Below are 22830 nucleotides of genomic sequence, written 5' to 3' on the forward strand. Positions count from 1 at the left end.
CAAGACACAAAGAAGGAAATTTAAAGGAGGGTTTTGATTTCAAAAGCAAAATCAGTTGAATCTGTAAGGATTAGAAAAAAAGAGAGAGAAAGAAAAAGAAAGAAGGAAGGAGAAAGAAAAAAGGAAAGAAGAAAGAAAGAAAGAAAGAAAGAAAGAAAGAAAGAAAGAAGAAAGAAAGAAAGAAAGAAAGAAAGAAAGAAAGAAAGAAAGAAAGAAAGAAAGGAGAAAAGGAAGATTTGAAATAGGCATAAGTGAGGGAGCCGGGTACATGAAATAATTTATTTTATTGATCATTAGTTGCCTACTCTGTTTAATGCTTCATTGAATTCTGCTAAGTAATTGGAAAGAGTGATTTACCGAATATGGATCGACTATAAAAGAGTTGAGCCTCATGGTTCTAAAATAAAGCATTTAATCATCATCTTTGTTACTTCTACATCTGACACCAGAAATGTGGTTAATATAAGCAAGTCCTCCCAGGTCTGGAGGCTGTTAGAAGGGCCAGCTTTTAAATGATATAGAGAGAGACACTGACGTCTAGAGGAGGGTTAGTTTGCTAAAGACATAAAGGATTTATTTTTTTACATATGTTAACAAAGGGAGGTAAAGAAGACACAGAAGGAGTTAAAGGGCATTAGTCAGGATTCTCCAGAGAAACAGAACCGATGGAATGTGTGTGGAGAGAGAATGAGAGAGAGAGAGAGAGAGAGAGAGAAGGAGAAAGAGAGAGAGAGAGGCTGATTTTAAGGAATTAGTTTGGGCAATTGTGGAAACGTGGTGAGTCCATAATCTGATGGGGTAAACTGGCAGACTGGTGACTCAGGGAAGTAGTTCGGGTCCACAGGCAGTCTGTTTGGAGAATTTCTGGTTCTGAGGAAATCAGTCTTTGTTCTAAAAAGACCTTCAGCTAATTGGATGAGGCCCATCTGCTTTACTCAAAGTCTACCAATTTAAATGTTAATCTCATCCCCCAAACACTCTCACAATAACATCCACAGTGTTTGACAATAAAACACTAGGCACCGTGGCCCAGCCCAGTTAAGAGGAAAATCAGTGTAGTGCAGCATCAAAGAAAGAGAAGCAATGATCAAGAGGATCAGAAGCTTCAGACATCTGTGGTGAGTTGAATGGTAACACTCCCTCAAAGAGATGTGCCCGCATCTTAATTCTGGAACCTGTGGATGTTACCTAATTTGGAAATGAAGAGATCAAGCAATATGACCGAAGAGGCAGAGATTGAAGTGATATGGTCATAAATCAAGGAGTTCCAACAGCTACCAGAAGCTAGAAGAGATACGGAGAGATACTCCTCTAAAGCCTCAAGAGGAATGGCAGCTGCACGGATACCCTGGTTTTGGATTCTGGGCTCCAGAACCGTGAAAGAATACATTTCTGTTGTTTGAAAGCTATCCAGTTTGTGCTAATTTGTTACGGCAGCCATAGGAAACTAGTAAAACATCTGAGAATAAATAGAATTGACTTTGCTATTAGGAAGGACGACTCTGGTCATATTCAAGAAAATGGTTTCAATAAAACAATGTGAGTAAAGCCACATGCAAAGGTTATAAGACAGAGGTTCCCAAACTTTACCAGTTCATGGGGACTTCTGTATCTCACTAAATTTTTTGCAGTGTTCCTAGGTCAAAAGAAATACTGAGCAGTTTATTAAGGAGTCAATTCCAAACAACTTAATATTTATGTACTACCAACTTAGTAGCTGTTTGAAAAAGTAATATACAAAAATTAAAAGAAGAAATATTTGTTTTTAGGTTTGCTTTTCTAAGATTTTATTTATTTATTTATTTATTTATTTATTTATTTATTTATTTATTTATTAGAGAGAGAGAGAGCATGAGTAAAGGGGAAGGGTACAGGAAAAGGCAGAGAGTCCCCCCTGAGCAGGGAGCCCTACGTGGGGCTCAATATCAAGACCCTAGGGTCATGACCTGAGCCAAAGGTAGACGCTTAACCAGCTAAGCCACCCAGACACCCCTGATTTTAGTTTTAAATAATCACAATTACTTACTAATGGGATGTATACATCTATTACACATTACACAACTTCCTACCCTTTGGAATTAGATTGACAGTAGCCACTGTCATTTCCTGTTCCTCATTGATTTTCAACCTGTAGTTGCCTTTTATCACAGCAACTACTGAAAATCCAAACTATTCAGGCTAATATTTTGACATCAAGCACTATTGTGTTTCACTAAAAAATTTATAGTGATAGCCACACTGTCACTGTGGCTGGGGCATCTCAGCACGCTTTGGAAATGATGGATTTAAGGAGTGAGACGTAAGAAAGTGTATATAGAAAGCGTAGATGGTATTTATAAGACATTTAGTAAAAGTTTAGGGAAAAAAGCTAGAAGATGTTCAGAAGATTAGCAAAGATATCCTAAAGTTAAATGGAAAAAACAAGAAAAAATTTAAAAGACATATTAGACTACATCAAAATTTAAAACTTCTGGGGATGCCTGGGGGGCTCAGGGCATGATCCCAGGGTCTGGGTTCGAGTCTCTCATCAGGCTCCCTGCGAGGAGCCTAATTTTCCCTCCGTCTATGTCTCTGCTTCTCTGTGTCTCTCATGAATAAATAAATAAAAATTTTTTATTTTTTTATTATTTATTTATTCTTTTTAAAATTTTTTTTAAAAAAATTTAAACTGCGCATGAAAGGACACAATCAATAGAATGAAAAAGAAGCCTACAGAATGGGAGAAAATGTCTGAAAATCATATATCTGATAAGGGGTCAATATCTAGAACATATAAAGTCCTCCTACAACTCAAAAGCAACCTAATTTTAAAATGGGCAAAGAGCTTGGCTAGATAGACATCTCTCCAAAGACAAATGGCCAACAAACATATGAAAAGATGCTCAATATCACTAATCATGGAAATGTAAGTCAATTCCACAGTGAGATACTACCTCACATCCATTAAGATGACCTCTGTAACAAACAAGCCAGAACAGAAAGTAACAATTGTTGGCAAGGAGGTGGAGAAACTGGAACCCTTGTGTACTATTGGGGGGAATGTGAAATGGTGCAACTGTTAGGGAAAATAGTATTGAGTTTCCTCAAAAATACTAAAATAGAATGACCACATAATCTAGTACTTCTACTTCTCTTTTATGCCCAAAAGAAGTGAAAGCAGGGACTCAAATAGATAGCTGCACACCTATGTTCAAAGCAGTATCATTCACTATGGCCAAAAAGTTAGAAGCAACGCAGATGCCCACTGACAGATGAATGGATGAACAAAATATGGGATGTATACATACAATGAAATATTATCCAGCTGTCAAAAGGAAGGAAATTGTACATGCTACAACATGGATAGATCTTGAGAACATCATGCTAAGTGAAATAAGCCAGTCACAAAAAGAAAAAAAAAAAAAAGCTGATTTTCCTTACATGTGGTACTAGAGTAGTCAAAATCATAAAGACAGAAAGTGGGATGTTCTTTGCCAGAGCCTGGGGGCTGTGTTGGAAGGGGAGTTGTTTAATGGACACAGGGTTTCAATTTTGTAAAATAAGAAGAGTTCTGGAGGTTGGTTGTGAAATAGGGTGAACGTATTTACCGCTACTGAACTTCACATTTAAAAATAGCGAAGAAGATAAGTTTTATGTTCTATGTATTTGATCAGAATTTTTTTTTTTAAGTTAAGGCAGGAAGTCATGACTGGGCTCAAATCAAAGATGTAAGCAAGAGGGATTAACCAAAGGAACAGGATTTCTACTACAATCTGTTTGCTTACGCAGGTAAAATATATACAGCAGTAGCACTGTATGTATTTCTCCAAAGCTAGTACAATGCCAAACTTTAACCCAATCTGAAATAAACATCATACATAATAAATTAGTGAAATTTAAGTGTATAGTCAATATGGACCAGAAATATTTTCATAAAACATCCTATAAAAGCATTAAAGAAAATCCATTTTCTTTGCATATACATAAAATAGTAAAATAGAGGAAATTATTTAACTCCATGTAGAAACACTGATGGGCAGTAAAAATGATCATTTTGGCCATGATTTTTATAGCTTAGCAAATATTTTCCCTTCTCAAATTCCATGTTTTGCTCAGAAGAACTTTGCTGTTTTGAAAACAAGGCACCCAAGGCCCTTGCAGCTTTCAAGTGAGACTCCTCTACTGCCAGAAGATAAGCATTTTTCTGGTGCATTCCAGAGTGGTCCTACCCCACTTAACTGGACTTTCCTATTCTTTGGAGCTGATCATACCATGGTTTTTTCTAAGCATAAACATGGGATAATTATTTCCCCTTATCAGTACTTTTGAGCGACGCCAACTTCCTTAGGCAATTTTCCCTAGTCACCAGGATATGAATCGGTCAAAAAGTTGAAGATGAACTCTGCAATTTTCTCTCTGCTCAACAAAGCAATCAAAACTGGAAAATCAGAAAGAACTGTTGAGTCAGGAAGAATTTGGTTAGAATGAAACTCTCCCCACATTTCTTAAATCCAAACAAGTTACAAAACTCAGACAAAATTTCGCTTATTCTACAATATGAAGGTCTGTTTGAGAGACAGAGTCCAGATAACAAGAAACAGAACTTAGCAACCTCGTTTGCTGTGGTCCTGGCAGAGAAAAAAAAAAAAAAATTGCAAGCCTGATAGTTAATGAAAAGAAAAAAAATGCAAGCCTGATAGTTAATGGAAAAAAAAATTGCAAGCCTGATAGTTAATGAAAAACAAAATTGCAAGCCTGATAGTTAATGACTAAAAATACATTGTATTTGAAGAGTGACTCTGCTAACTTGCACTTATTGGCTGGAGAGAATATTTGTTGATAAGCCGATTGTAATTTTGTATATTCGTCAGTTCAAGGCCATAAAAACAAAAGACCCAGTTTTCTAAGGGAGCTATAACCTCGGAGCCCTTAAAAAAGCAGTACAAAAGTATTAAAATTACCTTCGACTTCTCCCTCTGCCTGTGTCTCTGCCTCTCTCTCTATGTCTATCATGAATAAATAAATAAATCATAGAATAAAATAAAATAAAATTACCTTCGAGAAGGAAAACACGTGTTTTGGACAGCAGAGAATTGGAAAGAATGTTTAATACTGTCTGCTGCTGTCTTACAAATTTATCCAAACGAATCCTGAATAATCGGGATGATTAAACGCCCCGTCCTAAAGCAGAGCAACAATCCTCGTTTGCGATGATAAAACTGACCACAAAGGAGTTTATTCAAGTCAGCTAATCTCACTTCTAATGGCTGTGTCTTTGCGGAACGGAGGGAAAGGAAAACTTGGGTCTCTAAATGTACCCAACTGGGGAAAAAAGAAAGAAAGAAAAATGAACAGCCTGAGGTTAATTTAAAAGTGTGGCAAATTTTGCTGGGAGACCACCTATACATTAATCGTCATTTAAAAAAAATGGGGAGGGGGGGCACCTGGGTGGCTCAGCGGTGGAGCACCTGCCTTCGGCCCAGGGCATGACCCTGGGGCCCCGGGATAGAGACCCACGTCGGGCTCCCTGCACGGAGCCTGCTGCTCCCTCTGCTTGTGTTTCTGCTTTTCTCTCTCTCTCTCTCTCTGTCATGAATAAATAAATAAAATTCTTTTTAAAAAATGGGGCAGGGAGTGACCTTTCAGATCGTATCGGTTACGGGAAGAGTGAACTGAGGAAGCTACTGAGTGCACTTCTTTTTAAAATTGAAAATGCACGCTCGGTACAAAGGTCATCTGCACTTTTGAGCATCTTAGCGAAAGGCGGTGGCGACGGGGTCGGCGGGGGAGGGCAGACCGCGCAGGGCAAAGCCATCCCGCGGGCTCGGCGGCGGAGCGGCGCGAGGAGCAGGTGTCCCGGCCGCGACCCCGGGCGCGGGAGAGCGCGCTTACAGACCTGCGGGCTGCTGAGCGCGACCGGCGGGGAGGCGGGGCGCGGCTTGCTGACGCCACGGGCGCGCGACGACGCGGTCGGCCTTGCTGGGCGGGGCGGGGCGGCCGCGCGGGTCGCAGCCCGATGACGCGCGGCGGCCGGCGGCGGAGCCACCACTTCCTGGAGGCGCCGGCCGGGGCCGCTCTCAGCACTTAGCGCCGGAGCCGGGAGCCCGCGGTCGCCGCCATGTCCCATCAGACCGGCATCCAAGGTAACGGCGCCCCGAGCGGCCCGCGGGGGCAGGGGCTCCCGGGAGGGCCCCGGGCTGGCTGCGAGACGAGCAGGGCTGGAGTAGAGCCCCGGGGGGCGGGCGGGGGGGAGGGAGCCGGTCTCGGGGGCGGCCCGGTCCCGCGGCGCTCGGGGCCTGCCTGCGGCGCTCCCGGCCCGGCCGCCGCCACGTTCCCGGCCGACGGGAAATCGGCAGAAGCGGAGGCAGCGGGTTTCCGAGGAGGCCCGGGCGGAGGGGGCGTGCCCGCCAGCGCCCCTGCCCGCAGCCCAACTTTCCTCGGGCCGGGCCGGCGGCGGAGACCTGAGGCAGCGGGGGCGGCCGGGCTCCCTCCTTCCACTGCGCAGAGGAGGTCGTTGCAGGAGATTTTTTTTTTTAAGATTTTATTTACTTATTCATGAGACACACACACAGAGAGAGAGAGAGAGGCAGAGACACAGGCAGAGGGAGGAGCAGGCTCCACGCGGGGAGCCCGACGCGGGACTCGATCCCGGGTCCCCAGGGTCGTCAGGCCCCGGGCTGAGGGCGGCGCCGACCCGCGGAGCCTCCCGGGCTGCCCCGTTGCAGGATTCTGATTGTAAAGCGAGACACACCGGAATCTTCCTCGTCCCGCGTTCAAGGCGCTGCCCAAACTCTTCCGCGTTTTCTTCCGAAATGGAAACCTGAGTTTGTGCTCCGAGGGGAAGTCCCGAGTGCGGGATGGGCTGTTGGTCTCTCTTTCTTGGGCGCTCGCTCCCCCGGGACCTGAAGAGGCTGATCCGCGGGGCTGTCCTCAGCCACCCCGTGAGGGCACCTGGGGCGTGCAGCTGTACATCGGCACCTCCGTTATTTTCCTGGGCTGACAGTGGGCAGTCTGGAGGCGCTCACCCTCATCACAACCAAATCATATATCCCGGGGTTACTCGCCAGGACTTAACAAGTGCTAGTAATACGAACCCACGCTCTTCCTGTTAATAGGCAACTAATTTTTTTTTTTTTCTTTTCTTCCCCAGATGAACATTTACTTGTGTTTTTTGTTCGTAGGAGTCTCCGGCCGCCCCACACCTGTCCCTGCACACACAAACACAAGCAAAATGTGTTTTGCTGCACGCACACACACACACACACACACACACAAGGCAAAAAAAAAAAAAGCACAGAAAACACACAAGCAACTCATTTTTTTTTTCCCCAGATGAACATTTACTTGTGTTTTGTTCGTAGGAGTCTCTGGCCGCCCCACACCTGTCCCTGCACACACAAACACAAGCAAAATGTGTTTTGCTGCACACACACACACACACAAAAAAAACAAGCAAAAAAAGGGGGGGGGGCATAAAAAACACTCAAGCAACTAATTTTTTCCCCCAGATGAACATTTACTTGTGTTTTGTTCGTAGGAGTCTCCGGCCGTCCCACACCTGTCCCTGCACACACAAACACAAGCAAAATGTGTTTTGCTGCACACACACACACACAAAAAAAACACAAGCAAAAAAAAAAAAAGCACAAAAAACACACAAGCAACTAATTTTTTTTCCCAGATGAACGTTTACTTGTGTTTTGTTCATGGGAGCCTCTGGCCGCCCCACACCTCTCCCTGCACACACAAACACAAGCAAAATACTCTCAGACCTAAAAGCACCTGTTTTGTTTTGAGTTGGCTTGACATTTAAATATGTAGTTACTGACTTTTGTGTTTGAGCCTGGTAGCAATCACGACCTACATGGTTGTTTTTGCTCTCCTACAACTCAAGAATGAAACCAGAATGAAATTGAAGCTCTATTAGGAACACGAGGATTATTAAATATATATTTGCTTTAGTAAACTTAACTCTAGCTTTTTGAGAGATACGAGTTAGAGAAATACTACCAGAAGTGCAAGCTGGAAGGCACTTTATTGACTTTTTGCGTAATCAGGATGGGATATCAGATATTTACTGTTTTTAATGTGAAAATATAAAAATGAATTATTGAATCTTTTTTATAACCCTGAAATTGGACTAGAAGAAAGGTTTTCAGTCAAAAGCAGTACAGGTGTTTTTTTCACCCCTATCGCATTTGAATAACTTTAATATTTTCACTCCCAGTGTTATTTCTGCTTTGGAATTCTTTAGCTAAAACAGATTAGAGTTAATATACTTTTAAGCTATATTAATATTTCTTAGCTGTATACAGTATCCATGGTTTTTTATAGTTTTATAGTTTAAATTACTGATATGGGGATGCTACATGATCAAGATTTTTTTCTTTGTATTATAATTCATTTCCTCTCATAGCATTTGAAAGTAGTAACACATAAGTATAAAAAATGGGTTTACTTGTCTTTACCTTTTTCCACAGCAAGTGAAGATGTTAAGGATATCTTTGCCAGAGCAAGAAATGGAAAATACAGACTTCTAAAAATATCTATTGAAAATGGTTAGTTATACATTTTTAAATATTTGTCCTTAGATTATTGAGTATTATATATATATATTTTGAGTATTATATTTTTATGTTTCTAATCCGTTGTCAGTGATTGGAACTATTAATTAATGCAAAGCAAGTTCAAAGCTTGCATGTAGGCAACTTGGATCTTGTACATTTGTTCATGTCCCTTTGGCCGCTGCGTGCTCTCTGAATTCTGCAGTTGACTCTCAGTGAAACGGAAAAGATGTCTTTTTGGTGTGACATTTTGTATTTCTTTGTGTTTCATTTTCTGTATCAGAACCCATTTCTAATGTCAGTGCTTCCATCTCTGGAATGGAAATCAGTAGACAGGTGATTCCCAGCCCCACAATTACTTGAGAATTGTTACTTAGTAAAGTTAGTTTTGAAGTAGAAACAAAGATTTCAAACTCCCATTTTCTCCACTGGATTGCAATCTGTACTGGAGAAATGATTCCCCCTTTCTTGTTTTGGGACAAAGTCCTAAGAGTGTAACAAACTACAAATTGATCTGTTCAAAATAATTCTATTAGCGGGGAAATTGATTGGGTGGGAGAATCTTTTAATTTGGCTATATTTGAATTTGGAAAATTAATATTCTCACAAATGAAAATCTTAAAATACTCCATTGACCTAATTTCTTAAATACCTGGAAATATTTCGTTTTGGAAAAATAACTTGTTCTTTTACAAACTAGAAGTAAATTTCATTTACTTTCCATTTTCCACTTCTATATTAAAAATACTAGTGCAGGTTGAAAATATGCAGTTGTTATGTGTGTGTGTGTATATATGTGTGTGTGTGTATATATATATATATATATATTATAAAACCACTCTTGATAGGAATAAACATATACTGTAAAGCAGCATATTTTAGGAATATTGAGCTAAATTTTAAATGCCATCACTTCTGACTAGTTAAGTGAATAAAATGGAAGTTTGTCTAACTAGATCAGTATAGAGGAAAATGACACTCTCCTAATTCATTATTTTCTGAACTTTATGTTCTGAGAAAAATTTTTTATGTAAGGAAATTACAAATAATAAATAAATACTTCCATCTCCTCTTTAATTAACTGCTAATGTTTTATCATATTTGCTTTAGCTCTTTTTATTTTTATTTTTTATTTAAATTTTTTTTTTTGCTTTAGCTCTTTTTAAACTTCACATTTTTGTGATAATAAGGGTATCCTCTTTAATTTTTTTTTATTTTTTTAAGGATTTTATTTCATTTATTCATGAGAGAGGCAGAGACACAGGCAGAATGGGAAGCAGGCTCCATGCAGGGAGCCTGATCGGGACTCGATCTCGGGACTCGATCCCGGACCAGGATCACGCCCTGGGCGGAAGGCAGACACCGCTGAGTCACCCAGGCGTCCCCGGGCATCCCCTTTAAACAGTTTCACTTCCTGACTCCTCTTCCTTTGGCAACTATATTAGGAGTTTTTATATTTCTGCAGTGTGTTTTTATATGTATCCGTAGATAACATAGTGCTGTTTTGAGTTAAGTTCATGTAACTTATAGTGCTGTTCTGAGTTTTTAAGTTCATGTAAACTGAATCCTGCATCCTTTTTTCTGTAAACATTATTTTATTTTTTGACAGCTCACCAATTATTTTTTTTCACCAATTATTTTTATTTTTTTTTAAGATTTAAAAAAAATTTTTTTGACTTTTTTAAGATTTTATTTATTCATGAGAGAGAGAGAGAGAGAGAGAGAGGCAAGACACAGGCAGAGGGAGAAGCAGGCTCCATACAGGGAGCCTGACACGGGACTCGAACCCAGGTCTCCAGGATCAGGCCTTGGGCTGAAGGTGGTGCTAAACAGCTGAGCCACTGGGGCTGCCCCACCAATTATTTTTAAATATGAATTCATCATGTAACTTTGCTACAAATTATGTGATCATTCCCTTATTGATGAACATTTAGGCTACTTGCAGCTGCCACTCTTCTCCTATAGTGGTGTGGTGAACACTTCTGTATATATGTGCAAGATTCTCTATGCAGAGAACATTCACAATTTAACTTGATTCTGCCAAATGGCTGCACCAACATACGCTTCTGGACAAAATTTTTCATTTGTAGCCTTATAGCCAAATAAGGGCAGCCCGGGTGGCTCAGCAGTTTAGCACCGCCTTCAGCCCAGGACCTGATCCTGGAGACCCAGGATCAAGTCCTACATCAGGCTCCCTGTGTGGAGCCTGCTTCTCCCTCCCTTCCTCCCTCCCTCCCTCCCTCCCTCCCTCCCTCCGTCTGTCTCTGTCTCTCATGAATAAATAAATAAAATCTTTAAAAAAAATACCAACATATGACCAAATAAAACTAAACCTAGTTTTATTTAATATTTCTTATTGTACAGTTCAGTGTTTCAGAAATTCTGTCTTTGAACAATAATACTTATTTAGTACATTTTTTTTAAGATTTTATTTATTTATGAGTGACAGAGAGAGAGGGGCAGAGACACAGGCAGAGGGAGAAGCAGGCTCCATGCAGGGAGCCCGACATGGGACTGGATCCTGGGTCTCCAGGATCACACCCTGGGCCACAGGTGGCACCAAACCGCTGCGCCACTGGGGCTGCCCTATTTAGTACATATTTTGTTGATAACTTAGAGCATAAACATTTTGGAAAATAGACTATAATCAGCCATTCTTCAACCATCCAGCTCAACTATTTACTTTTAAATATGAATAAAATTGTATCATATGTTCCTTTCTTGTCATTTTTAAATATAACATTTTACTATGTTACTCATAAAATCTTCATATCTGTTTTCTTAAAGATTTTATTTGAAAGAGAGAAAGCAGGGCAAAGGGAGAGGGAGAAGCAAACTCCTTGCTGAGCAGGGAGCCCAACATGGGCCTCAATCCCAGGAACCTGGGATCATGACCTGAGTGGAAGGCAGATGCTTACCAACTAGCCACCCAGGTGCTCCCGTATCTGTTTTTAATGCTTTATACCTTAATTATTTTTTGTGTTGCAGTCTTTTCTTTTTTAACATCTTGATATGAATGATAATAGGAGATGACTGTGTTATTAGTTCTTTTCTTCTTCATTACCATTTGGTATTTAAAAAATTCATGTGTCTTAAAAATTGTTCTTCGTAGAGAAACTTGTGATTGGATCATATAGTCAGCCTTCAGATTCCTGGGATAAGGATTATGATTCCTTTGTTTTACCCCTACTGGAGGACAAACAACCGTGCTATATATTATTCAGGTTAGATTCTCAGAATGCCCAGGGATATGAATGGATATTTATTGCCTGGTCTCCAGATCATTCTCATGTAAGTAATTTTTTTGTAATTTGTTTTGCTTAATGTTAAATGCTAGAGATCTTTTTTCTGAAATATTCCTAGGCCAAGAGAAAGTTGAGAAGCAATAGTTATTTCCCATGAAAGGGAATGATCATGAAGAAAATCCTTATATTGGTAATTGGGAGTAATGTACTTAGATTCAGAAGTCTTGACCTTGAAATCAACAGAATTATTTTATTTTAAATTGAAAAATCTTTGGCAATTATATATAAATGACTGTGCTCAGAGTAATACTTTGAATAATTCTGAGAGCTAATAAAAAATTACATTAAATATTAATAGCTACCATTCAAATGGTAGGCAAACACACAATATTTCTTTTAGGAAAGTTGGTTAGTAGACTGATTCAGACTACTGGATTTGACGGTGCAGTATCATAAAGCTATTCCTGTTGGTTGGCAGTTACCTATAGTAGTTTTCAATAGTTCTATTGGACTCTTTAATAATAGTTGATATTGTAGTTGTTTTCATCTTTGTATTCCTCATAGAATCGTATATGCCATAGGTATGCCATGAACATTTGAGTCTGAAACAGCTGAGTAACATCTGATCTAGATTTGCTTGGAGTAAAATGTCAGTATCCAGGTTACTTCATTTCAAGTGATGTTTTCTTCTTCGTATTTTAAAGTAGTATTTTAAGTAGTTTTTTTTTTTAAAAAAACATTGAATTCATTGAATACTTTGAAAAGTGAGTAATTTTTTAAAATTTAGTTTCTCGCTTTTTGTGAAATATGACATATTACAAAGTGAAATCTACCTTAATAGATGAAGTGTTATGATGGCTATTTGTGCACCTGTACTTCAGCATATTACAGCCCATACACTTCAGCTTTATCACAGTTTATGTTTAATGTGCTTGAAGATTTTAATATATTCAGAAAGTACTTTTTTTGCAGTGATAGTTTTCATCTATAAACTGCTAAGTAAACTTTATTACAACTTAACTAGGTTCGTCAAAAAATGTTGTATGCAGCAACAAGAGCAACTCTGAAAAAGGAATTTGGAGGTGGCCACATTAAAGATGAAGTCTTTGGAACAGTAAAGGTACAAAATTTATATTTTTATGTGGATTTCACATGTTGCAATTAAACCAATATAAGAACTCCTGGGTAATCAGTAATTGATATGAAATCAGACTAATGAATCTGTAAGCATAAGAGAAAATGTTATTATATTTCATATGATAAGCAAGTTAACTAAAACATGTATTTACCTTTTTTTTTTTAAGATTTTAAAATTTTTATTTATTCATGAGAGAGGCAGAGACATAGGCAGAGGAAAAACAGGCTCCCCGTGGGAAGCCTGATGTGGAACTCAATTCAGGGACCCCAGGATCATGCCCTAAGCCGAAGGCAGACGCTCAACCACTGAGCCACCCAGGCGTCCTGTGTATTTACCTTTTTAAAATATGTTGGAATCTCCTTTGTTAGTCTTCAGAAACTATCCTATACCTTAGAGATTGTCTAGTTCTACGCCTTATTTATTAGTTCAACCGTTTCACTTTAAGGGAAAGGAAACAGGCTCAGTAAAATGAGAGACCACTTGAAAGAGACAGTAATTTTAAGATATTTTGGACATTTATACCCATGTTGTAGAAGCAGTAACTATGCATATTATTTAAGCCAGGAACATTGAGGCGTGTAATTTATTGGGATAGTTGATTAATTAATACATTTAATTAGTTAAATTGTGATTAAGAACTTACTTTGTTATAAAATTAATGTGGTAAAGACGTATTTATACATATATACACAAAATTAAGAAAACTGAAATGTTTCTTCAACAGTAAAATTACCTAGTGGATAGACCACAAGACTGGATGGGGATATTTTGCTTATTCACCAGTAATTGTGAGATGGCCTGGTTTCTCAACTCTTTGTAGTCTCAGTCTTCTAAATCACAAAATTCTGATGAAAAAGTCTACCTCTTCAGAATATATTATTCCTTTAAATAAGAACTACAGTCATTTTCTATGAATAGCTTAGAGAAATTATATAAATCATTATAATAGAGAATTCAGAATCTGAATGTGTTGATTATTGAATAGTTATGGGGCAGACTTCCCCAGGCTAATTATAATTGTCCTGTAAACTTGAACATGACCAAGTTCATAATGTGACTGGCATCACCACCATCACACTCATACAAAAGATTTAGTAATTGGAAAACTTAGGAGGTGAAATGTAAATATTCCCCCTTAAAGTTTTTTGAAACCTGTACAATACAGGACTTTTGAAAAATAAATAGTAATATTTTTCAATCAAAATATTAATAATGTTTTTCTTAAAGTAACTTCATGGAGGTTTTACTTCCAGAGGATAACTAATGACAGTCCATTTCTGTGTTTACAGGAAGATGTATCATTAAATGGATATAAAAAATACTTGCTATCACAATCTTCTCCTGCCCCACTGACTGCAGCTGAGGAAGAATTACGACAGATTAAAATTAATGAGGTAAATTACAGTTTTGATACTCTTGCAAGGTTTTAAGTGAAAAAATATTTTTAATTAATTAGATGTAGAGGTAAGTTAGGTAGCTTACATTTATTCTGCATAGTTTAGAGACAAGACTGTTCAGGAAAAAAATTTAAAATAAATATTAAAATTCATACCAATTTCATAAGTAGTTTCCTCCTGTATTTGTAATCTATGTTACAGAATAGTATATCTTCCTGTTGACAGCACACCTTTTTTTTAACTTTGTACATTGAATACTAAATAAACGGGAAAATGTATGTTACCCATTTAGTGCAAAGAATCATGTCTAATGAGGTTGCCAAAGTAGGTTTGTTTTGTTATGTTCTATTTTATTACATTATTTTGTTTGGTGACTAAAGAGGATAAAAGGTAAATGCTATATATAGTAACTCTAGAAGCTCTATAAATTAACTTCTATGAACACTACTTGGATGCATATGTATATTGGGAGATGTTTTTTTTTGAGTATTTGTTTAACTCAGTTATATTAGAGTCAATAACTTTCATCCATATTACAGCTTATATTTCTAATGTGTTCACTGCAGCTGTTCTAATTACAAGTTAAAATAACTACTGTGTTTCTACTGGGATCTTATAGGAAAGAACAGGTAGCAGGAAACACTATTCATTAGTCTGAGTAACTGACTAATAGGATTCAGTCTGGAAAGTGATTGAATATTATTTCATATTAACCTGATAGCAAGGATCTATCTTTATATTATTTTAACTCAAGTTATTTGAGTGAAGATTTTTATGTGATTTTTTTTTTTTTTTACAAGTTTGATAGTTTGTTTTATTCCTTGCAATCAGAGCCCAGAGGATCGTATTGGGGTATGCATTTGCATATGTTCTATGATGTTTTCATTATCCAGTATCATTTATGCTGTAGAATCTCCATTCGTTTTTCTAAAAGTAAAATTTCTATTTGACTTTCTGTTGCAACACTGCAAATGAGACCCTGTAAAAGTCTTAAAACATGTGCATTGAAAGCTTTCTTGAAGTTCTCTTTTCTAGTATTTGCCCTCCCATGTTCTTAGTAATGTAAGCCCTGAGTCTGGAACTTCTGCAGTAGTATATAATTTGTTGAGCTGTGTTGTGTCTTTGTATACTGTTCGTACTCCTTTCAATTCAATGCATGGTGTTTGTGTTGCATTTTATGTCTAACAGAACAAAGTAAAGTTTGATACAAATCACATAATATACCACATGTTCATAAATTCTATCAAATAAAATTTTGTAATTAAAACTTGTAATCTGAGGACACTTGAAACTTGAACTTATATAGTTCATTGCAAATGTGCCAAACCAAACATATAAACAACCTCCCCCAAAGCCCCACTAACACTGCATACTCACTCAAATATTCACTCCCAGCATTTCATAAAGATGTGTCATGCACTCTGCATGTTGACAGAATGCTAGCAGAACGTGAACAAATGTGAGAAATTACTTACATTTTAAGTTTATAGTATTTTAAGTGTTAGTCATATTAGAATGGGCAAGGGTGGAATGACACTTGATAGAGATTGGGTTTCTTATCTTTGGTGTATGACACTGCTAAGTGCTAAAACTTCAATAAATTAAATTTGTCATTCTTAGGTACAAACTGACGTGGGTGTGGACACTAAGCATCAAACACTACAAGGAGTAGCATTTCCTATTTCTCGAGAAGCTTTTCAGGCTTTGGAAAAATTAAGTAACAGACAGCTCAACTATGTGCAATTGGTAAGAGACATGATAATTATGAAATGGCAGTTCTTTCTGGTGTCTCATGGTTCATATAAGGTTTATTTTTAATGGATTTAAAATTGTTTTGTTCAAGACAATATATGTTCACTGTGAAAAGTCAAACCTGTATAAGTTTCCCCTTGTTTGCTAGGTTTTTTTGTTCTGTTTTGTTTTGTTTTGTTTTTAAAGATTTTATTTACTCATTCATGAGAGAGACAGAGAGAGGCAGAGACACAGGCAGAGGGAGAAGCAGGCTCCATGCAGGGAGCCCGACATGGGACCTGATCCCAGGACCCCTGGATCACGCCCTGGGCTGAAGGCGGGCGCTAAACAGCTGAGCCACTCAGGCGTCCCTCTGCTAGTTTTTTTAATTACAATTTTTAAATTGCTGTGTATCTGTTTTAATGAAGCTATTTCTTATTGACAGGAAATAGATATAAAAAATGAAATTATAATTTTGGCCAACACAACAAATACAGAACTAAAAGATTTGCCAAAGAGGATTCCCAAGGATTCAGCACGTTACCATTTCTTCCTGTATAAACATTCCCATGAAGGAGACTATTTGGAGTCCATAGGTATATAATATATTGCTTTAACATGTTACTTTCAGTTGGCTTTTTGGTATTTTAATACTGTATTCTCACTCTTGCCCGGAAGACTTAGCTATAATTCTGTGAAGTTTAGTATTTGCTTTAATTGTTGTAATGCTAATTGTATTTATTATTTTGACTTACAGTTTTTATTTATTCAATGCCTGGATACACATGCAGTATAAGAGAACGGATGTTATATTCTAGCTGCAAGAGCCCTCTGCTAGAAATTGTAGAAAGACAACTACAAATGGATGTCATTAGAAAGGTAAAATTACCTATTTATTTTTAAATTTCAGTATTTGTTAGATCTTTATTGTCTTTTTCATGTAGTTCATGATGTATCATGATTTATTAATGAAAATATTTTTTTCTTGTTCTCAACATAAATCTTCAGGGTCTCCTTTACTCTAAGTGCCTGGGGAAGATCTATCATTGCTCCAGGCTCCTTATAGATCTGTGCTAATATGCAGCCATTAAGCTACATGTGGCTATTTAAATTTAAATATAAATTAAAATTAAATAAAATTTAAATTCAGTTTCTTAATCACACTAACCCTATTTCAAGTGTTTGTAGCTACAAGTGGCTAGTGGCTACTGTATTGGAAAGTGCAGAATTTAGAGAACATTTCCATATTGCAGAAAATTCTGGACAGTGCTGCTAGATCTACATACCTGTGCTTGTCTCAACACTTGCTATTAATAAGGAACTAGAATCTTCATTTGTAACTGAACCATGGGATGGTTGAGAATCTAGTTGTTGAGTAAGGAGGGAATGGGCATAAACATTTGCATTTGAGGAGCTAAGCTACCAATTTAATTAAATTTATTTTCTTAAATGCAAATGAGGCGTGGGTAAAGATGTGGTTTATTCTTGAACCCTTCAACCCATTAAAACACACATCCCTACAAACTGCCAGTGTATTGGGTACTAACCCTTTATGACTGACTTTTTCTACTATAAGACCAGATAGTAAATACTCTGTTTCACCAGGCTGCATATGGTCTTTGTTACATACTCTTGTTTGCTTTATTATTTTATGTTTATAGCCCTGTAAAAATGTAAAGCACCTCTTAATTTGGGTTAAATTTGGCCCTGTTCTAGAGTAATTTCAAGTGACTCAAGTAACAAAGGCACTAATGAGTAATGTTTCTTGGATATGTATAGTGTACCAAAGCAGAGCAACTTGAGAATATAGTGGTGGCTTCTTATATATTAGGTAGAAGAAGAAAGAGGAACCAAATAGAAAATGATTATTGCTGATTATGTGTTCAGGCAACTCACAACCCCAGGGAGGGGTTTCCCTCCCCAAAAATGTGAAAGTGAAACTATTTACATACGGTCCTTGATACTCTCCTGCTAGAATAGGTGTTACGTATTTATTACACCTGAAAACTGGCACCATGCTTGCACTAGGTTTTGAATGTTGTCTTTTTCGTATGGTATCACACTTTACCAATTCCATCTCTTACAGATTGAGATAGACAATGGGGATGAGTTGACAGCAGACTTCCTTTATGAAGAAGTACACCCAAAGCAGCATGCACATAAGCAAAGTTTTGCAAAACCAAAAGGTCCTGCAGGAAAAAGAGGAATTCGAAGACTTATAAGGGGTCCAGCTGAAAGTGAAGCCGCTGCTGATTAAAGTCATTATATTAAGCATTACAATACTAGTTTTTTAAAAGTCCAGCTTTTAGTACAGGAGAACTGAAATCATTCCATGTTGATACATAGTAGGGGGAAAATTGTACTTTTTGAAAAATAGCACTTTTCACTTCTGTGTGTTTTTAAAATTAAGGTTATAGAAGACTCATGATTTCTATTTTTGAGTTACAGCTAGAAAAGCGTTCAACATAGTGATGTTTAATTTTGTCACACTCTTTTCACAGAGTAATAGTGATTCCATACTTTCACACACTTCTTAAAATTTTATACAGTTGGGCCAGTTCCAGAAAGTCTAATGTCTCAAAATAAGATACACTCCTTACTACTTTTTAGTGGGACATCAAGTTTTTTCTTGAAGGGAGAAAGACCTTAAAGTATTCATACCACTAAATGAATATGTTAAGGACCAGATTAGATTATTTTCTCAGCTGAGAACCTAGTGTGCCTAGGTAAAGGTAAAACGTTGCTGACTCTGAGAAGCAGTGCTCTCAGATGTGGGATCATGTCTGCAACTTTTAGAAACCGTGCTTTATTGCAGCAGTCTTTTCTATTTGACTTTTTTGGTTTTTTAAACGGCATTAAAATTTCAGAAGATCAGTTCATTCTGAAACCTTAAAGGTACCATATATTTTCTATACTGCAGGATTTCTGATGACGTTGAAAGACATTTAAACAGCTTTAGTTTTCTCTTTCTAGTGCTTTAAAAAGTTTCATTTTCAAAAGTAAGTCATTCCATTATAAGTAGTTTGAGGCCAAATATTTATGTTCAGATTGAATATTAAATTAATATTAAAAAAAAAACTAAAGTCAATAATGTTGAAAAAGTCTTAAACATCAAGATTGATTTTTCTCCAGAACCATATATTAATAGGCAGATTATTATGTTCTTTATTACTTTTGAGCAAATACGCAGATTTCATAAAATTGTTTGAAAGTCCTAGTACTTAATCAGCCTAACACAAATTAAACACTTAGGAATCTTGTTTCAATTTATATCTTATTTCAGAGCACATTTAACTGTTTTAAAGGTTTGCATTTTCAGTACAACCCATAGAAATTTTGAGCCTTTTTTTTTTTTGGATACTTGAAATAGGGAAGGAGTTAGGACACTTCGTCATGTTAAATCTGATAAACCTGCTGCAAGAGCCATAACTTTGAGGAGTTTTCTAAATGAACTGTGGGGATCCAGGATTTAGAATTTCTTGATCTAAACTTTATGCTGCATAAAACATTAGAAATGCACATTTCATAGTATAAAATATGAAACACATTTTATACCTTATTATCTAAGGTACTATATGCACCTTTCAAAAATTCAATGTGTGTTCAAGTAAAGCCTATTAGAATAATTATGGGTTGACAGGATTTTTTTTTCTAGAGTTAAGGGTATTTGTGTGGGGTTTGTTTGTTTACAAATAATCAGACTGTACTATTTAAACATGCAAAGTGATTGGCAGTAATGTTGCACTTGTTTACTAAAGATACACTTTAGGTTGTTTCATGGGTGCCCACATAGACACACAAACGTGTGCGCGCAGTCACACACACACACACACACACACACACACACACACACACTACTGCATTGAGAATCCTAGAGCTGCATTGCAGACCATAGCTGAAGCTGTATTTTCAATCAGAAAGAATGTAAAACCTGTCATGAAGGTATAAAATTAATTTGGTAGTGAATGTTTTTCTGTACCATTCATGTGCAATTATAGTCTAAATTCTACACTACATGAAAGAAAATGGACATTCCAGAATATAGATGTGATTATATAGTCTTAAACTAATTATTATTAAACCAAGATTGCTGAAAATCAGTGATGCATTTGTTATAGAGTATAACTCATTGTTTACAGGATGTTTTAGGTGACATCATCATAACAATAGAAGGTGATTAAAGTATTCCCAGTAAATTTATATAGCAGTGAAGAATTACATGCCTTCTGTGGACATTTTATAAAAGTGCATTTTATATTGCAATAAATTTTTTTCTCTTTAAATTGTGTACTAAGTTTTCTAGCATAAGGTTTTTTTTTTTAATGTTTGGATAATTCTGCATAATGCAATGTCTGGTAGTAGGTTAGAAATCCCATTGATCTATGCATTTGTTAATTCACCTGTCTAAATCAAGGATTTCAAATATTTTGCATCCTACACATGTTGTGTCAACAGAGTGCTTAATTTAAATTAGAACTTTCCTACTGCTGCAGCAATAATGAAAATGCCATGAGTTACACAGTTACTACTGTGATAAAAGCACCCCTGAACAATAGTGACCAACATACTTGTTGCTGAACTCTTAAGATACTTGCCACCCATCCAACAGCTATTTAATGCGCTCCATGTACAATTCACTACCAAACTGATCTTTTTATTAGAGTTAAATTACAAAAGATGGAAAGTCGTCCCTAAAAGGGCTGATTTTAGAAACTTGTAAATAGAGTTCAAAGTTAACTTTAAGACCTTTCTACTTAGAACTATAATGAGCCTGAGACACATACTGTAGTTGGGTACATATCCTTTGCATACACAGCCATACATTATAAGGATAAGAGGTTTTGTTTTACAAAGTACTGATTCTGGGGCTTTATATACAGAGATTTTGATAAAATAGGTGGATGCAGTAATTCCATAGTTTCATAAATGAGTCATGCCATGACTGGTTACAGTTTGCCTTATGATACAAATTTTTTTTCTCTTTTCTATCCAGTCAACAAACTTCTTTCACACTGTGTGCTGCTATAGAGTAGTTACCAATAAAGGTAACGTCTCCTACAGAATAAAATCTGGTTCTTGCTGTTCGTTGCCCGTTAGCTTCTGCATGACTTGGCCCATGGCTTTCTCCACCTTAGTCATTTGGCTCCAGTTCATTAGCCGCTTGCTAACGAAATTAGACCAAGCATGTTGCTGCCTCAGGAGCGCTGAATGTACTGTTCCCACACTGGATTACTAATCCAGTGTCTACATGTCTTCCTCCACTTAACTCAGATCTTTGCTCAAGTGTCATCTTAGAGAAGTCTTCCCAGACATCCAAATTTGAGTATATGCCCTATCCCTCTCACCTTAATCCTTCCTTTTAATTCACAGCATTCAGGAGTTACATATTTATGCATATTGTTTGGCTCCTCCACTGAAATACAAGCTCAAGGTGGGGAAGGGCCTTGTTTTTATTCACTGTGACATCCTTAGCACCTAAAACAGTGTCTAAGACATAGTGGATATTTTATCAAATGAAGAAAATGACAGATTTTACCTTTCCTTGAAGAACAGTGGGGAAAGAAGTGCACTCCAGCAGTGGTAGGTAGCACAGCGGCTCTGGCCTTCAGCACTGCACTTTGGTCAGAGCAAATGTCACTAGCACGAACAGAGCCTCTTGTCCTCTGAACCATGGTTCCTACTATAGAAGACTAGTGTCCACTGATCCAGTGGCAGGTGTCTTCCAAAGGGGATCTTCATTCAGCAGACTGCTCTGGAAAGGGCCAAGACCAGCCTCTATTTATTAGCCAGTGCTATTCTACCACCATCAGCATTTGCCAGACTGTAGTTCCTTATTGAACCCTGGACGCTTAATGGGAAGAGACAAGCTGTGAGTTTGAGTGAAATTATATTTCTTAGTTTCCAATCACCAAGCTGTATGGATGAAACAACACAAGTCGTCTCTTTGTGTCAATGTGTGTGTGATGCTGCCACTTACTGGCTAAGTGACTGAACTGGTTATCCTACCATAAACTATCCCCAAGATTGAGTGGTTTAGAACATTTCCCACAAGTCTGCAGTTGGTTGACCTCGCATTCTTGTGTATCGTGGTCACCTGACAGGGAGGCTGGGCTAGGGTGATGCTATTATCTGAGATGACTTGTCTCTGCTCCGCATGGTCTCTCGTCTGTAGTATGTTAGCCCAAGCTTGTTCTTATGGCAGTGGCAGCGTTGAGAGAGAGAGAGAGAGAGAGTACCCAAGGACTCTTGACGCCCAGGCTAAGAACTCTAACATCACTTTTGGTGCATTCTACTGAGTAGGGCAAGTTACTTTTTTTTAAAGATTTTATTTATTTACTCATGAGAGACATAGAGAGAGGGGCAGAGACACAGGCAGGGGAGAAGCAGGCTCCATGCAGGGAGCCCGATGTGGGACTCGATCCCTGGACTCCAGGATCACGCCCTGGGCTGAAGGCAGGTGCTAAACCACTGAGCCACCCACGGATCTCCGAGTAGAGCAAGTTACAAGGGTATCCTAGGTCTAACTTTTCTTGATGAGAAAAACTACAAAACCATAACACAAAGAGCACATTTGTAGGGAAGAGTGGACAACTGCAATTTAATACAATGAGCATTAGGAAGAAGTTACTTAACCTTTTACTGAATCTAGATCATTTAGAAAATATTGCCATCTTAACATTAAGGCTTACAATCCATAAACGATTTTAGTGTATGTGCTGCCGAAGCAAGCACTACAATCCATAAACAGACTTTCCATTTGTCTTTAATTTTTTCAA

The 22830-nt window shown here is 37.7% G+C and overlaps 1 protein-coding gene across 2 annotated transcripts; it reads left to right on the forward strand.

The window, feature by feature from the left end:
* The first annotated feature begins 5969 nt into the window (after positions 1 to 5969).
* TWF1 (twinfilin actin binding protein 1) lies at positions 5970 to 20337 on the forward strand. Of its 2 annotated transcripts, XM_072765498.1 has the most exons (10): positions 5970 to 6122; positions 8460 to 8537; positions 11656 to 11834; positions 12813 to 12908; positions 14216 to 14320; positions 15155 to 15175; positions 15944 to 16069; positions 16500 to 16650; positions 16812 to 16933; positions 18141 to 20337. In XM_072765498.1, exons 1-10 carry the CDS (start codon positions 6098 to 6100, stop codon positions 18309 to 18311), a joined length of 1074 nt encoding a protein of 357 aa, XP_072621599.1. In that variant the 5' UTR covers positions 5970 to 6097; the 3' UTR covers positions 18312 to 20337. The 2 variants fall into 2 exon arrangements, with proteins under 2 accessions (XP_072621599.1, XP_072621600.1); XM_072765499.1 differs by lacking the exon at positions 15155 to 15175.
* Positions 20338 to 22830: the final 2493 nt, after the last annotated feature.

Source organism: Vulpes vulpes, chromosome 8 (assembly GCF_048418805.1).
Source record: "Vulpes vulpes isolate BD-2025 chromosome 8, VulVul3, whole genome shotgun sequence".
In the NCBI taxonomy this organism is placed as follows: Eukaryota; Metazoa; Chordata; class Mammalia; order Carnivora; family Canidae; genus Vulpes; species Vulpes vulpes.

Excerpts from the sequence above, each read along its gene's own strand:
- TWF1 (XM_072765498.1), top strand. The coding sequence starts at position 6,098 with ATGTCCCATCAGACCGGCATCCAAG. Across the intron at positions 14,321-15,154 it reads GACAGATTAAAATTAATGAG|AGCCCAGAGGATCGTATTGG; the intron begins GTAAATTACAGT and ends CCTTGCAATCAG. Across the intron at positions 16,070-16,499 it reads AGCTCAACTATGTGCAATTG|GAAATAGATATAAAAAATGA; the intron begins GTAAGAGACATG and ends TCTTATTGACAG.